Here is a 15,738-nt window from a genome sequence, read left to right on the forward strand (position 1 = left end):
TTCACCTGAAATGCTAATTTCATTTCCCAAGGAATACATCCTATTTCTTTTCCTGAAACAGGCAGGCAATGATGAAAATCTACCGAGACGAATTATTTCCCGTAGGGAGGATGAGTTCTGAGGAATGACAGCCTCCCCCATTTCCCCACAACCTTCTATATGAAGTATCACCGGGATGGTTCTCACGGTACCTATCCTCCTCGGTGCCAGTGCGTCGTGGCCATCGTTTGAGCGCCTGGTGATCAGTGGTGGGTGAGCTGTTATTTTTGGTTGCCAGCTCCCTGCCTCCTCGGGGGCGGGGGCGGGGGCGGGGGCGGTTGACAAATCCCCCACCCCACCCGGCTGCTTGACAGTGCTGAGCGAGCTCGGCAGGGACGAGAACGCGCTCCCCCCTCCCCCGCGCGCCTCCATCCACCATGTAAACAATGATGCACGTGCTCCCTCCCCCCCGCCCCGCCCTCACCTCGCGCCCCGGCTCCCCCCCACCCCACCCCACCCGCCCCCGCCCCCTCGGTGAATGAGCTCGCGCTCGGGCTCGAGCGCACGGGTTCGGCGGGCGGCTCGCTCCGTGTGACAGTCACGCCGGCGGCACCCGAGGCGAGCGAGCGAGCGAGCGCCAGCGGGGCTGGGCTCCGGGAGACGGCGAGGGAGGTGTCGAGTGGAGTCGCCATATGGGAGCACGGAGCAGGGGGAGCGATGAAATCAGTGAGCTGAAGCACAGTCGCGGCCCGGATGTTACAACGATGTTGGATGAAAAGCGAAGGGGAACGAACTAGACGCCTTATTTCACTACCATGGGGGTCGGGGGATGAAGCACCATCTCGCCATTTCGCTTATAGTCATTTTTTGATGTCATATTAAGGCGGCGAGAATGTATGAATTAAGAGAACCATACGAAGGTAAATATCCTGTGGATAGAGTGATAACAGTCGCACAATCAAGGATGCTAGAGGTGTAATGACTTAAGGTTTTAATTAATACATCTGGCATTTACCGGAGGTTTTTTCTTGATTCACGAAACATCCTGGTTACAACGGAGGAATAAAGTGTTTCATCATTTTGGGTCAACAAAATTTGACTAAGCATCATTATACGAGTTCGGCAGATGATAATATGTCCATCAGTAAACACTATTTTGGGTTTTAGAACTTTGAAAATGTAGATAAAAGATATTTGAGAATGAAATATAGTATATTGACCGGCTGGAAATTGCAGACATCAGTTAAATCAAATAAAATGCAATCACTGAAGCATGCAGTGTGACAGTTAATGTGGCAGAAAGATACATACGCAATCCTCTGTTTAAATAAATACACTTAATGTTTGTTTCAGATTGAAAGAGTGCATGAAACCCCACTGAAATCGGCTGACAGTGTATCTGCAACCTAGTTATGATCACAGCTGTTAAGATGATATAGTTATTCAGTTTTTGATGTATTTAAATAATTTGACTCTTGCAAACTGATGGTTTCTCGGTTAGGTTTGCTGTTGATTTAAAGGTCCACTGTATAATTTTTAGAGTTTTAAGTCTATTCTATCTCTTAGAGTTTGTGTTTTAAACATGAAAGGCCTCTCATTTCTGATTACATTTTAAAAATACAATTACAGGAGTAAATTATGTCAGCAACAGACTCGCATTACCTAGCGAGGGACCGGGTCTCGTATCAAACTCCGAACCATCAAGACCAGCACCATTATCCTGGCAAGCTGCGATCGAGGCGGCCAGGCAAGCTAAAGCTGCCGCAACCATGAACTCCACGGAACCCAGCAGCACAGCAGCCCAAAGAAAACGCCAGCAATTCGCCAAGAGCAAGAAACAGCAAGGCAGTACCGCGAATAACAGGCCAGCCCGTGCCCTCTTCTGCTTAAATCTCAACAATCCTATTAGAAGGGCCTGTATTAGTATAGTAGAATGGAAGTATCCTTTTCCTCTACTCAAAAGCACGCGAATGATGTACACAAGGTCTCTGATATAACACCGCGAAAATTTATTAGCTGCGTGTTTCAATTTTTGATTGTGTTCCTGCAAGGTCATCGCAGGATTTGCATATTGCATATAGAATGCGAGCAAATATCAGACTTTGTACATTTGAGGATTAGAATCTCAGCTGAAGTACTTACAAGAGAAACCAGGAAAAATAGAACAATTTTCACAAGCCATAACAAATAATACTATCTAAAACAAGGAAAATCTATATAAATTAAGTGAACAGAAGTCAACAAGGGATCTTTGTGGTATTTCTATAGGGCCTAGTTACACCTGCACAGGGAATAATTACAGTGACCTATTTATTTGAAGGTGACTTCAAACATACTACCAAAGGTGCATCACTAAAACTTTGCATTTATGGTCATTACTGGTGTTTCTAATTACAATACTGTATTAACAAAATAAATCTTTTGACAAGCTTAATTCACAGTTACAATTAGCTATTATGGTTTTCCTGACATTGAAATGTTTATTAGCAGTCTGACCATTTCAAATTAACTTTTACTAAAGCTTCAAACTATCACTTATATGAAACTTAGTGGCACCATACTCTAACACAGAGGTCTGGCACATTAAGATGGAGACTTAAATTCAAATCCCTCCATGTTAGCTCTGGAATTTAAATTTGGTTAGAGTCATAGAAAAGTACATCACAGAAGCAGGCCCTTTGGCCCATCTAGTCCATGCCAAGCCATTTAAACTGTTTACTTCCAACGACCAGCAGTGGGACCATAGCCTACCATCCATGCACCTACGCAAACTTAAACGTTGAAATTAAGCTTGCATGCTCCATGTGTGCTGGCTGCTCATTCCATGCTCTCACAGCCCTCTGAGTGAAGAAGTTTCACCTCATGTTCCATTTAAACTTTTCATCTTTCACCCTTAACTCATGACCTGTGGTTGTCCTCCCACCCAATCTCAGTGGAAAAAGTCTGCGTGCATTTACCCTACCTATACTCATAATCTGGCATTTAAGATGAAAGAACAGGAGCTCCTGCCAATGGTGAACCACTGAATTATCATGAGGAAATCTGTCGTCCTTTCTTGATCTGATATAACATGACTCCACACCCACAGCACACTTGATTGATTTAAGCATCAGAGAACTTTTGGATGTATACATTGCATTCGAAAACAAACTAAACAGAACCTAATTTAAAGTAAATAAAACACAGTTAAATACTATTTAAATGTCACTTGACCTTCAGAACCTCACAAAAATATGATCCTAAATGCCGCAGTAATGTCACTATCGTGACCTTGCTTTTAGTAGCTATGCAACCTTGATCAAAGAAATATTTACTTTCATAATAAATTGACAATGTTTAGTTTTCTTTTGCAAAATAAAATGGATTTTAACAAATTTTCAACATGATGTCCAGGTTAAGACAAGAATCTTGTCTTGATGAATGGTCTTGGACAAAAATGTCAACTGCTTACTCTTTCCCATAGATGCTGGCTGGCCTGCTGAGTTCCTCTAGCAGTTTGTGTGTGTTGCCATGATGTCCAAGTTAATTGTGCTTGCTGTTACTTTTGGTATCAACTTCAGAATAGTTGCGGGCAGCAGCATATGCAAAATTAAAGAAAATCCAAAAGCAGTTGTCCTGGTTATGTCACTCTACCAATCATTCTATTTCAGTATGGAAATACACAGTGCTGTGAAACTGCATAGCAGATATAAAGAAGTTGTCACAGCTCATACTTTCAGATGTTACCCTGCAAAGTAATTAAAAACAATAAATATAACTAAATTATAAATGTAGCTGGCAGATAATGTTGCATATTCTATTGTTGTAAATTATAAAGAATGTAATTGCTAAAATTGTTAGCTGTTGTAATAATGTCCAATTGTTTCATGATAAATTATTATTAATTTTAATTAACTGAAGATTAGTTTCCTTTATATATATTCCGTGAAGTAATTTTCATTAAATTACTATCTTAATGGCTTTTCAAATAGAATGGAGAATCTTAATATAGAGTGTGATGTGTTTTCTATGAAAGTATTATAGTAACTGAAAGATAGATTATCTGTCAGACCTGAATGTGTATCATTTGGTATATGTTAAGTATTTAGATTCTTATTAAGAGAAATTTTCCTTAACTGGACATACAGGCCATTTGATATCTTTATATTGATCGCTATTTTTGCCAACTGTGTGGCCTTAGCTATTTACATACCTTTTCCTGAAGATGACTCTAATTCAACCAATCATGATCTGGTAAGAGTTTTCTAATTACTTCCATCTATTTAATTTTTTTGAGAAGCATTATGAGGATCATTCTTTAAAGAAGGATTAATATAGTTGCCTAATTTTCACAAAAAAGGTGTTTTGCTTTCTGGTCTTTGTGGAATTGAAGACTGATTTATAAATAAGATCCAATCATCAAGAACATTTTAAAGTTATATTACTGTGCCTGCTGAGGATAAGCTTGGTTTTTATACTGTGATTTTTCCATGTACTGAAAAACTTAGGTAAGTTAGAAGGGCATGTAATACAAAGTTTAGTTGTTTGTTCTGTATTATAGATTTGTGCAGTAAAAATTGTTATACTTTTCAATATTGATGCAAATTAATTTCTTGCACCTGAATACAGAAACATCTTGTTTAAATCTGTGTTTGGAATTGGGGAAAATCCACAGTAAATTGTAGTGAAACTATCGTGTCAGCAATTTGTGTCATTGTGTTTGAGCAGATCTTTACAAGGTCATCTTTTGAACTGGTTAGTGTATTCAAAATATTTTGTTAAAGTTGAACAATGAATTTCAAAGTTAAGCACTGAATATTATTTCTGAAATGTAGTAATCAATGTCCAATTTGTAGAATTAATATCAAAGGGGCACCAAATACATGATGTTTGAATAGTTTATTTTTTATGAGATTTTTATTCATTTTTGAAATCATTGGCAAGGCCAGTATTTATTACCCATCTCCCATTGCCTTTGACTTTCTGCACTATTTTGAAGTCGCTGTGTTTTTCGCACAGTATTGTTGGAAAAGTTGTTTCATAAGCTTTTGATTGAGCACTGATGAAGGACTGATGATATATTTCTAACTGAAGTGGTGGTTCAAATAGCTTGGATGAGTAACTACAGTCAATGTGTAATGGTGGTAATAGGAATAAATGTTCAGGGTGCTTGATCTGGTACTGGTTGCTTTGTCCTGGACTTGAAGGTTGTGCATTTATCAGTGAATATTCCTGTTTCCACCCTTTTGAGGGGACTAAAATTATTGTTGAATTTGCTGAAGATGGTTGGACTTTGGTTATGTTGAAAAGAACACCTGCAATAATAGCTAAAGTTGGAACGATTGAAGTATGATTTCTACCTCTAGAGTGTTTTTTTTTTCCCTTTTGATGCCCATTGAATGCAGTTTTAACAAGTGCACCATGAATGCACACTCAGTCAAGTGCTGCCTTGATGTTAAGGGCAATCAAACTGACTTGAAGATTTCAACTCTTTATTCCATGCTCGGACCAGGGTAGAGATGAGATGTGGAGCTGAGCGGTCCAGAGTGGCTATTGGTGAGTAGGTCATTGGTCAGTAAGTACTGTATGAAAATACTGTTAATGACAATTTCCATCACTTTGCTGATTACTGAGAAAAAACTGATTGGGCTGTAATTAGCCAGAATAGATCGCTCCTGCTTTTTGTCAAAGGAGTGCTTCGTCTATTGCACTGTGCTTGTGCAGAAAGCTTTTCGACAGGACATGGCAATTATTTCAAGTTGCCTTTTAAATTTGATTTTGTTCGTAATTAGTCTGAAAGCATTGCCTTCAGTTTATTTATGGGATGAGATGATTTCTGCCAATGCCACCTTTTATTACCCATCCTTACTTGTGTTTTGTACTGCAGTGAATTTTCCAGTGAAAGTCGATCATCTTGTTGTTCAGGAATTTGTGTAGTTCCATTTGGGATGGTATGTGACCTGGAGAAAACACTTCAAGTAATGGTGTTCCCAAGCATCTGCTGCCTAGCTGCAGAAGCCATCAGTTTCAGAAGTATTGTTGAAGTAAAGTTAGTGATTGACTGTGGTGAATTTAATTGGTTGTGAACACTTACCAGCCATGGTATTTAGTGATAGTAAATGTGAATATTTAGTTGATTGTTTGGTTGTAGTGATCATAGCTGTTTTGTCTTGGATACTTCTGAGCCGCCTGTGTTGCTGGAGTTGTGTTCATCTAGGCAAGTATACAGTATTTCATCACAGTCTTTGTTTTTGCCTTGTAGATAGTAGAAAGGTTTTGGGGAGCTAAATTGGTGATTCATCACATGATGCCCCAGTCACTGACTTGTTCTTGGAGACACTGTATTCATTTGGTTGGTTTCTTCATTGAATTGAATTGACTTTATTTCTTGCATCCTTCACATACATGAGTAAAAATCTTTACATTACATCTCCATCTAAATGTGTATTGTGCAATCATAGTAATTTATAATAAATAGAACAGTCAATGTAACATAGAAATACGCATAAATAAATGTGAGTTAATCAGTCTGATGTCCAAGTGGAAGAAGCTGTCCCGGAGCTTTTATGCTGTGGTACTTTTCCTGGATGGTAGCAGCTGGAATAGATTGTGGTTGGGGTGACGCAGGTCCCCAATGATCCTTTGGGCCTTTTTCTCACACTTGTCTTTGTAAATGTCCTGAATCATGGGAAGTTCACAACTACAGATGTGCTGGGCTGTACCACTCTCTGCAGAGTCCTACGATTAAGGGAGGTACAGTTACCATACCGGGCAGTGATGCAGCCAGTCAGGATGCTCTCAATTGTGCCCCTGTAGAAAGTTCTTAGGATTTGGGGGCCCATACCAAACTTCCTGAACTATCTGATGTTAAGTTTCTGGTGCCTGGCACTTGTTAACATCACAGATGTTAAAAATGACAATCTGTTATGAACTTAGTTTGGATACTTCAAACAACTGTTCAAATCCATACTTTTATTTTTCAGTCTATTTTGTGCAGAACTGACTTCAACTCTTGGTTGTAAGTTTGCTCTAATATGCTTTTTGCCAGTCTGGAAGCAGCAGAGGAAGGGTTTTCAGAATGTATCCACATGAACATGCCAGTGACTATTTTTCAGAACATCATTGGTGTAAAATAGCTGTACAGCTGTTAGAGTTGAATTATTTGTACAGGAACAAGAGCAACAGTTCTTTTCTGTTAGGTGAATTTTCAGGATAGGATGGAGATTCCAGGACATTTGAAATTAATGATTTCCTAGTGGCAGTAAACCTCCTGCTCTTCAGCAAGTACTTTTCAAGGCTTTGAAAGCATTTTAAAATGGCCTTTCCATGGTGGTTAGGATTATGTGAACAATCTCTTCTTCCCTTTTATACGATACCTTATTTAACTTATGATTGGTGGATATAAAAATATTCTTTTCTATCATGGTTTAGAAGTTAAGCTCTGCCCCTGTCCTCCCAGTGATATTATTTTGTTACTGAGGGTTATTGGTTGTAGATACTGGGAATGACCTTCCTCATACTCTGATCAAACCAATTAATTAACATAGCTGGGTGTTTATGTTCATCTGTTGTACCAGACCAACCTGGCAGCTCACATGAATTGTAACATTGACAGTTTTCTTCTGCTTTCCCTCGTCTTCTCTCATTTCTTGATACTTCTAAGTTAGGAGCTAGGAGGTGATAAAGAGTTGTACAAAAAAGTTCATCTTCAGTTATTTACCTAATGAAATAAGTGTGTTTCTTCTTTACCTCTCTCAGATATTTTGGAACAAGATGCTTAGACTGAAATCTGATATTGTGCTGTATTAATTGAGTGCATATATGTTTTGATATATTCACATATTAATCTAACCAGTAAATCAGGCTATGGTGACCTTGGTGTGTATGTGCATGTGGTAGCAAGATTAGCTGTTTCAAAATATTCAAATGGTGCAATGTTCACAGTGTTGGTGTTTTGTTTTCTAATGGGAATGTTTGTGAGCGTACTGAATAAGACCTGAGTTTATATAAAATGTAAACGAGTCCAGAATCTTTTATGTTTTTGTATTACCTTTATTATCAAATGATAGTAAGAATATATTAGGGAATGAACAATTTGATAAAGATTAGTATTTTTAATGGTTAGAAAATATTTCTAATCACGTGGTGAATAATTTTCTCTTGAGCGTATGGTTCAGTAAATGAAGTGCCAATTTTGTTCATAGATATATCATCAATGGGCACAAAATTTCTTTTTTGCCCAACAATCAGAATTTGTGTTAAAAGAAAATGAAGAGGTTGTGGATATTTGTGCTCATGATGTAAATAGAAATGGTGTATTTTTTAATCTGTTGTTGAAATTAAACTGTCAGGATGTAGATAGGATCTAATTAGACTGATGGGCATTGCATTCTTTGTTTTTTATATTTATACATGATATATTTTTCATAGAATATATCTAACACCAATAGAAGTCTTGAACAACAGAAATACTTTCATTTTCATTTTAATGGCATTGAGTTTCTTTGTACATCTTTACAGTTATTGAGTAATTGTGGAGAGTTAAGCACAGATTATTGCTTGTAAGCGCTGAGATTTGAATTGTGAAGATACTGCAATGGAAACATTTCTCTTGTTCAGGATTTCCTCTGGGTTTCTTTATTATGACTTCAAATAAATATCAAGATATTTTGCAAATTATTATCAGGAATTTAGTGATTACAGTTTAGTGTTATCAGCAGAAGTATAAATCTCTGGATAAGTTATATGTACAAAATAACTACAAGTGGATTGTAGTGCTCTGAATGTATCCTGCTATATCATTTAGATTTGTATGATAAAATAGTTGAGTTAACAATTAAGTCAATTAATAGAGGGGTTTGAATTCAAAAGAAATTGCTATGTGCTTGGTGAAGTTTGAAGAAGCATAATACATGAAGATAAATACTGAGACCATGATTTCAAAGAAGTTAACTGACCTCTGTTGTCACTTTTCTCCATGTTCAAGGAAGAACAATAACAAGGGCATGCAGGAGGAGAGTTAAACCAGACCCCTGGGTTACATATTTTTTTATTCACCTGGACCACTGTAGCACTGGCGCTGGAAGTGATGGTCTTGATTTGTAGTTTTTAACCCCTAATTAACTCATGATCCTGCACACTTTCTGGAGTTATCAAAAAATCTGGAACATTTAATATGTTGTGCTATAAAAAGAGATGTTTGTTTATTGCCATTAAGACCATAATTAGGAGCAGAATTAGGACATTTGACCCATCGAGTCTGCTCTGCCATTTCATCATGGCTGATATATTTTTCCTCTCAACCCCAACCTCTTGCCTTTGCCTGTATCTCATCATGCCTTGACTGGTGAGGAATCTAACAACTCTGCCTTAAATAGTAAAGATTTGGCTTCCACAGCCACCTGTGGCAGCAAATTCCACAGATTCACCACTCCCTGGCGAAAGCACTTGCTCCTCATGTCTGTTGTGAAAGGACATCTCTCTATTCTGAGGCTGTGTCCTTTGTTCCTAGACTCACCCACCATAGAAAACACTTTCTCCACATCCACTCTATCGAGGCCTTTCAACATTTGTTAGGTTTCAATTAGGTCACCCCTCAGCTTTCTGGATTCTGGTGAATACTAGAATTCTAGAATGTCAGAGCCACATTTTTTTGTAACTGTAATCTGTTATTGATTACAAATCTGACAATATGGAATTCAAACAGGAAATACTGGACAAACGTAGCAGGTCTGGCAGTATTACTTCACAAGAACTGGATGAATGAAAAACTAAATATAATTTAAATTGCAGAGATGGGATGTGTGGAGAGAAATTAAGCAGGATTTGTGATGGGATGCAGATCCAAGTTGTTTGACAATAAACTGGACTAGTCAAAGAACACTGAGGCTGTCTACAAGAAGGGTCAGAGCCGTCTCTATTTCCTGAGGAAACTGAGGTCCTTTAACATCTGCCGGACAATGTTGAGGATGTTCTACGAGTCTGTGGTGGCCAGTGCTACCATGTTTGCTGTTGTGTACTGGGGCAGCAGGCTGAGGGTAGCAGACACCAACAGAACCAACAAACTCATTTGTAAGGCCAGTGATGTTGTTGGGGTGGAACTGGACTCTCTGACGGTGGTGTCTGAAAAGAGGATGCTGTCCAAGTTGCATGCCATCTTGGACAATGACCCATCCACTCCATAATGTACTGGTTAGGCACAGGAGTACATTCAGCCAGAGGCTCATTCCACCGAGATGTAACACTGAGCATCATAGGAAGTCATTCCTGCCTGTGGCCATCAAACTTTACAACTCCTCCCTAGGAGTGTCAGACACCCTGAGCCAATAGTCTAGTCCTGGACTTATTTCCACTTGGCATGATTACCCTATTATTATTTAATTATTTATGGTTTTATATTACTATATTTCTACAATATTCTTGGTTGGTGCGGCTGTAATGAAACCCAATTTCCCTTGGGATCAATAAAGTATGTCTGTCTGTCTGTTTGAAGGATACAATGCTCCTGAATGCTTCACAAATACAGAGTTAGCTATGGGTGCTGACAAAAGGGGCTTTGGGGACATTTCTTAATTATCTCCAGTCCATATAATGAGTAAGGTTAATTCATCTGTCTGTATCTGGTTCAGCTAGTGTTGCTTCAGCCTTTTCCAATTGACTGAGACTGTGCTGAAGGAGGAAAGAGGTTAAAAGAGACAATTTGCAATGATGATCTTGACCGCTTTCTCTTTCCCATCCCAACTAAAAAATGTTCAGGGTACGCTGATTTATTAAAACTTCTAAATCTTTATTTGTAACATTGTAGAATATCGCCCTCCATTACTAAAAATAAGGGGAAACGTAATGACTGCTTAATCAGCCTGCTCTCAATCAACTGTTATCAAGTGGCACCTGCTCACTCAGTTTTGGTTTCCATACGATAACTCATATCCAGACCTTATCACGATGGTGAAGTAGGATTGATCATCCATGACATCAAAGAAGCATCTGAACAAGATTGGCATTGTCGAATTCTAGTAAACTGAGGTCAGTGGGCCTCAGGGGAAAAGATTACAATGGTTCTGTGCAAAGAAGGTACTGTGAAGGTAGCAAGACTGAGTCAAGATTGAGGCCTATACTGAGAAGTGGTATATAATATTTGCATCACTAAAGAATGAGGCAATATTCTTGAACAGGAGACTATAAGCACCTACCTTTCACATTCAATGGCATTATTATTGCTGACTTCCCACCATCATCATTAATCAGAAGCTCCAGTACATCAACTGCTTAACTACAGTGGCCACAACAACAGTCATAAGGCTGGATATCTTGTGGGCAATGACTTGCACTTCAGAGCCTTTCTACCATCTATATGGCACAAGTGTATGAAATATCTTCATTTGCTTGGATGAGTGAAGTTTCAAAAACTCAAGAAGCTCAACACCATTGAGGGGGTGAAAAAAGAACTGCTGGCTTGATTAGTACCCCATTTATCACCCTAAACATTCCCAACACTACCAGAACACAGTAGCTGCATTATATACCATTATACTCTGTTAGTTCTCATTTTATCATTTTTTGTCTGGCAAGACTGTTGATGGGTTATGGAACTAAGGATAATAGATGGAGTTAAGATAGAGATTAGTCATGATCCTGTTGAATAGTGAAACAGGCTTGAAAGAATGAATGATATGCTTTTTATGATTTTCTTCCTTTAATGGATAAATAACATTGTTTTTGTTTTGTTTATTGATTGGTGGTGATTGTATTTCACTCTTGATTGTACTGGGTGACTGTAGGTATGATACATTATTTTCATTTCAAAAGCATTGCTTTAGCAATGTGTGAAGATACTTTGTTGCTTTTCTTACCCAGATTTTTGGCGAATGTGAGCATTTGTGCATCCTGACTGGCATAAGGGGCACTAATAAGCAGATTGGAGGATGGAGTGTAAGCTGATGTTTGGCTCCATTTTACTGATTATGCTTCCATTGTTCGCTGATTAAAGCGACAAGGGAGATTGGAGCATCAAAATGGGTGCAAAGGGTGAGCACCAGCTGCTTGCCTTTTGATCGGTTGAGCGGAAGGCCTGCTGCTGCACCCAGAGAGTGTTTCCCAGGTTTTTTTTTTGGATGTGGACTTGGACTATAGACACTTCTGTTTCAGTCTTATAGCTTTTATATTCTTTTTTTTTCACCCAATATCATTTTTTTGTGTGTGGGAAGAGGGATTTGTGGGCCAATGTGCCTGATTCATTTTGTTCATTTTTTTGTGTCGGAGGAGGAATTTGGGGGTTGATGTGTCTGATCTATTTTTATTAGTTTTTTTATGTAGGTAGGTGGGATTTGGGGGTTTGATGATCATGCAGCCTTTCTTTTCTTATTTGGTTTCATGGCTACCTGGAGAATTGAAGAGTTTCAGAATTTTATATTTTAATAATAAGTGAATCTTTGAACCTTTGAGAATGGTCCGAATGGTTAAAGCTGACAGGAAGGCAATAGTAATTCAAATAACCATGCATTAAACAGTGGTGGGCCAAAATGCACCTCTGAGTGGTTAACACGTCAAACCTTGAAGTGGATGTGCTACGGCAACAGAAGACCATGCATATGCATACACTCAGAAGGTACCTAATAAAGTGGCCACTGAGTTGTAGATTGATAGTTTCAGAGTAATAGAGGCAAAGTAAATACTGGTGAGTGTTTTTAATGATAATTGGATATTTTTCAACAGTTTAATTTCAACAGTAACTGAAGGACATCTGCACGTTGATGAAATTATGGATAGGACAATCATTTGCATTGGCTTTCTTTTTGAAAACAGTAAATGAACATGAAATTTATTGAATTAAAACACCAATATTACTCCTTCATTGAAAATTTGAGCCAACAAATGAAATGTTAAATCTTTGAAGTTTTTGATCATAATAATATTCAGTTCATTAATTAAGGTACACATTATATTTTAACACAACTGAGTTGCAGAGGGAGCAAATCTTGCAGCTGAAACAGGAAGTAGATTAGCATTGAGTTTGTATGTGGCAAGAGAATTGTAATTCTACTCAGCCTGATGAAGGTACTTTATTTGCTGCATGATTTAATGCTTGGGCTATTTAATGAATCCTGGGTGAGAACAGGGTGGAGAGAGCGAGATGCAGGTTCTTAATTGAGTCTGCAAAATACTCATAAAATTAATAGAAGCTTGTCTCAAAAGATTTGCTTCTGCTATGTTGGAATGAAAAGTGCAATCGCATGCATTATAGAAGAGTTTTATGTTGAACTGTTTCAGAAAAGGGTGTTGTTTATCAAACACATTTTAGACTGGATATAACAATCATTGGGCCATATTGAACTCTCCTTGATCAGTGACTCTGTTTAATATTTCAACAAATCATTGTCCATGTCTTGAGCATTTTTTTTAGAAAGGAGAGCAGACATGCACCACTCTACATTGGGGGAGCAGTTGTGGAGAGGATCAGCAGCTTTAAATACTTGGGTATTTGCATATTGTGTAGCTGCAATCACAAGAAAAGTGTACTGGCATCTTTCTTAAAAGGTTAAGGAGGTTCAACATATCATCGAACCCGAACAAACTTCTACAGATGTAATATTGAAAGTATCCTATCTGGTTGCATTATAGTCTGATAGTTTGAATCTGCAGGGATGTAGGAAGCTTCAGAATGTAGTGCTCTTGTCCCGATATATCATGAGCACATTTCTCCCCATCATTGGTAGTGTAACAAGGTGCTACCTCAAGAAGGCAACATCTTGTCATGAAAGATTCCTTCCATCCAAGTCACACCATCTTTTTGCAGCTACTATTTGGCAGGAGACACAGAAGCCAGAAGTTCCACACCACCTGGTTTAAGAACCAGTGTTTCCCTTCAACTATTCTGTTCTTGACCAACCTACTCAACCTTAATAACTACATAAGTATAGCAATGTTACAAACTACCATGGGCCAAGATTTTGTTTTAATTGTGCTCTTTCCGGAAAAAAATTGTGTATAATTTATCTTTAATTTATATTTTTATCGTGCTTATGCTGCAACAAATAAGTTTTCCATTGTCAGGAGTAAGAGGATAACTAGAGAGATGGTGGGACCACTCAAGGATAAAGGAGAGAACATTTGATGTGGGTGCAGTCCTTCAAATCACATTTACCAAGGAGAATGATGTGGAAGACAGGGAAATCATTGCCAAGAGTATTAACGTGCTAGGGCATTTTGAAGTGAAGGAGGTGATGTTGGGTTTCTTAAAGAGCATTAAGGTGGTAAGTTCCCAGGGCCTGATGGGATATACCCCAGGTAATTGGGAGAGGTAGATGAAGAGTTTGCTGGGGCCTTAACCAAGGTGACAAGTTTGATTGATTATTGTGTCCTCTCGAGTCCTGGGGGACTGGTGAGTAGCTAATGTTGCTCCATTGTTTAAGAGGGAACCAGAGATAATCCTGGAAAATATAGACTGACAAATCTCACGTTAGTGGTAGGGAAGTTACTGGAGAGAATGTTTCGGGACAGGATTTATCAGCACTTAGAAAACCATGGCCTAATTTGGGAGAGCCAGCATGACTTAGTGTGGGGCAAGTCGTGTCACACTAAGTGTCACGTGTCATCAAGTGTTTTGACAAGGTGACAACGGTGATTGATTGTTTACATGGATAGTAAGGCATTTGACAAAGTCCCTAATGGAAGGTTCATCCAGAAGATTCAGATGTGTGGGATCCATGGTGAATTGGCCTTTTGGATTCAGAATTGTTTTGCCCATAGAAGATAGAGAGTGATGGGCAAAGGGACTTATTTGTGCCGGTGGTCTGTGATTAGTGGTGTTCTGGAGGTATCTGTACTGGGATCTCTGCTGTTTCTGATGTATATAAATGACCTGGATGAAAATGTGAATGGGTGGGTTAGTAAATTTGCAGATGATATTAAGATTGGTGGTGTTGTGGATAGCGTGATGAATGACAAATGATACAGCGGGATATAGATCAGTTGAAGATATAGGCAGAGAAATGGCAGATGGACTTAACTCAGCCAAATGTGAAGTGTTGCACTTTAGTAGATCAAATATAAAGAGGTGGTATACAGTTAAGCACAAGACCTGTTATAACATTGATGAGTAGGGGGATCTTGGGGCTCCCTGAAAGTGGCTTTGTGGGTTGATAGGGTGGTTAAGAGGCATATGGCATGCTTGCCTTTATTAGTTGAGCCACTGAGTTCAAAAGTAAGGAAATTAGGTTGCAGCTTTATGACGTTCTGGTTAGGTTGCATCTGGAGTATTGCATACAGTTCCTCTCACCCCATTATAGGAAGGATGTTGAGGTTTTGGAGAGTGTGCAGAAGAGATTTACCAGGATGCTGCCTGAATCAGAGGACAGATTGGGAGATTAGACAAATATAGGTTGTTTTCTCTGGAGTGGTAGAGTCTGAGAGGAGATCTGATAAGAGGTTTATAAGATTATCAGAGGTATAGGTGAAGTAGATAAACAGCAGTTTTTTTCCTGGGGTTGAAATGTCTAATACCAGAGAGCATACATTAAAGTCAATTTTAAAGGAGCTGTTAGAGGCAGGTTTTTTTTACCCAGGGTGGTGGGTGCCTGGAATGTGTTGCCTGCATGTGGTGGTAGAGGCAGATACATTTAGGATTTTTAGAAGGTGTTTAGATAGGCACATGAATGTGAATAAATGGAGGGTTATGAACATTGTGTAGCCAGAAGGTATTAGTTTAGTTGGCCATTGGTTTGCTAATTTATTAGGTTCAGCACAACACTGTGAGCCAAAGGTCTTGTTCCTGTGCTGTAC

The 15,738-nt window shown here is 38.7% G+C and overlaps 1 protein-coding gene across 1 annotated transcript in view; it reads left to right on the forward strand.

Annotated features, from left to right (window-relative positions):
- The first annotated feature begins 554 nt into the window (after positions 1–554).
- The window catches only part of LOC132377787 (voltage-dependent L-type calcium channel subunit alpha-1D-like), a 348,931-nt gene continuing 333,747 nt past the window's right edge, over positions 555–15,738 (forward strand). The window contains exons 1-3 of the mRNA XM_059944141.1: positions 555–899; positions 1,609–1,918; positions 4,107–4,212. Coding sequence (XP_059800124.1) covers positions 872–899; positions 1,609–1,918; positions 4,107–4,212 — 444 coding nt within the window. The 5' untranslated portion in view covers positions 555–871. The remainder of the gene's footprint in view (positions 900–1,608; positions 1,919–4,106; positions 4,213–15,738) is intronic.

This window comes from Hypanus sabinus, chromosome 19 (assembly GCF_030144855.1).
Source record: "Hypanus sabinus isolate sHypSab1 chromosome 19, sHypSab1.hap1, whole genome shotgun sequence".
Classification (NCBI taxonomy): domain Eukaryota; kingdom Metazoa; phylum Chordata; class Chondrichthyes; order Myliobatiformes; family Dasyatidae; genus Hypanus; species Hypanus sabinus.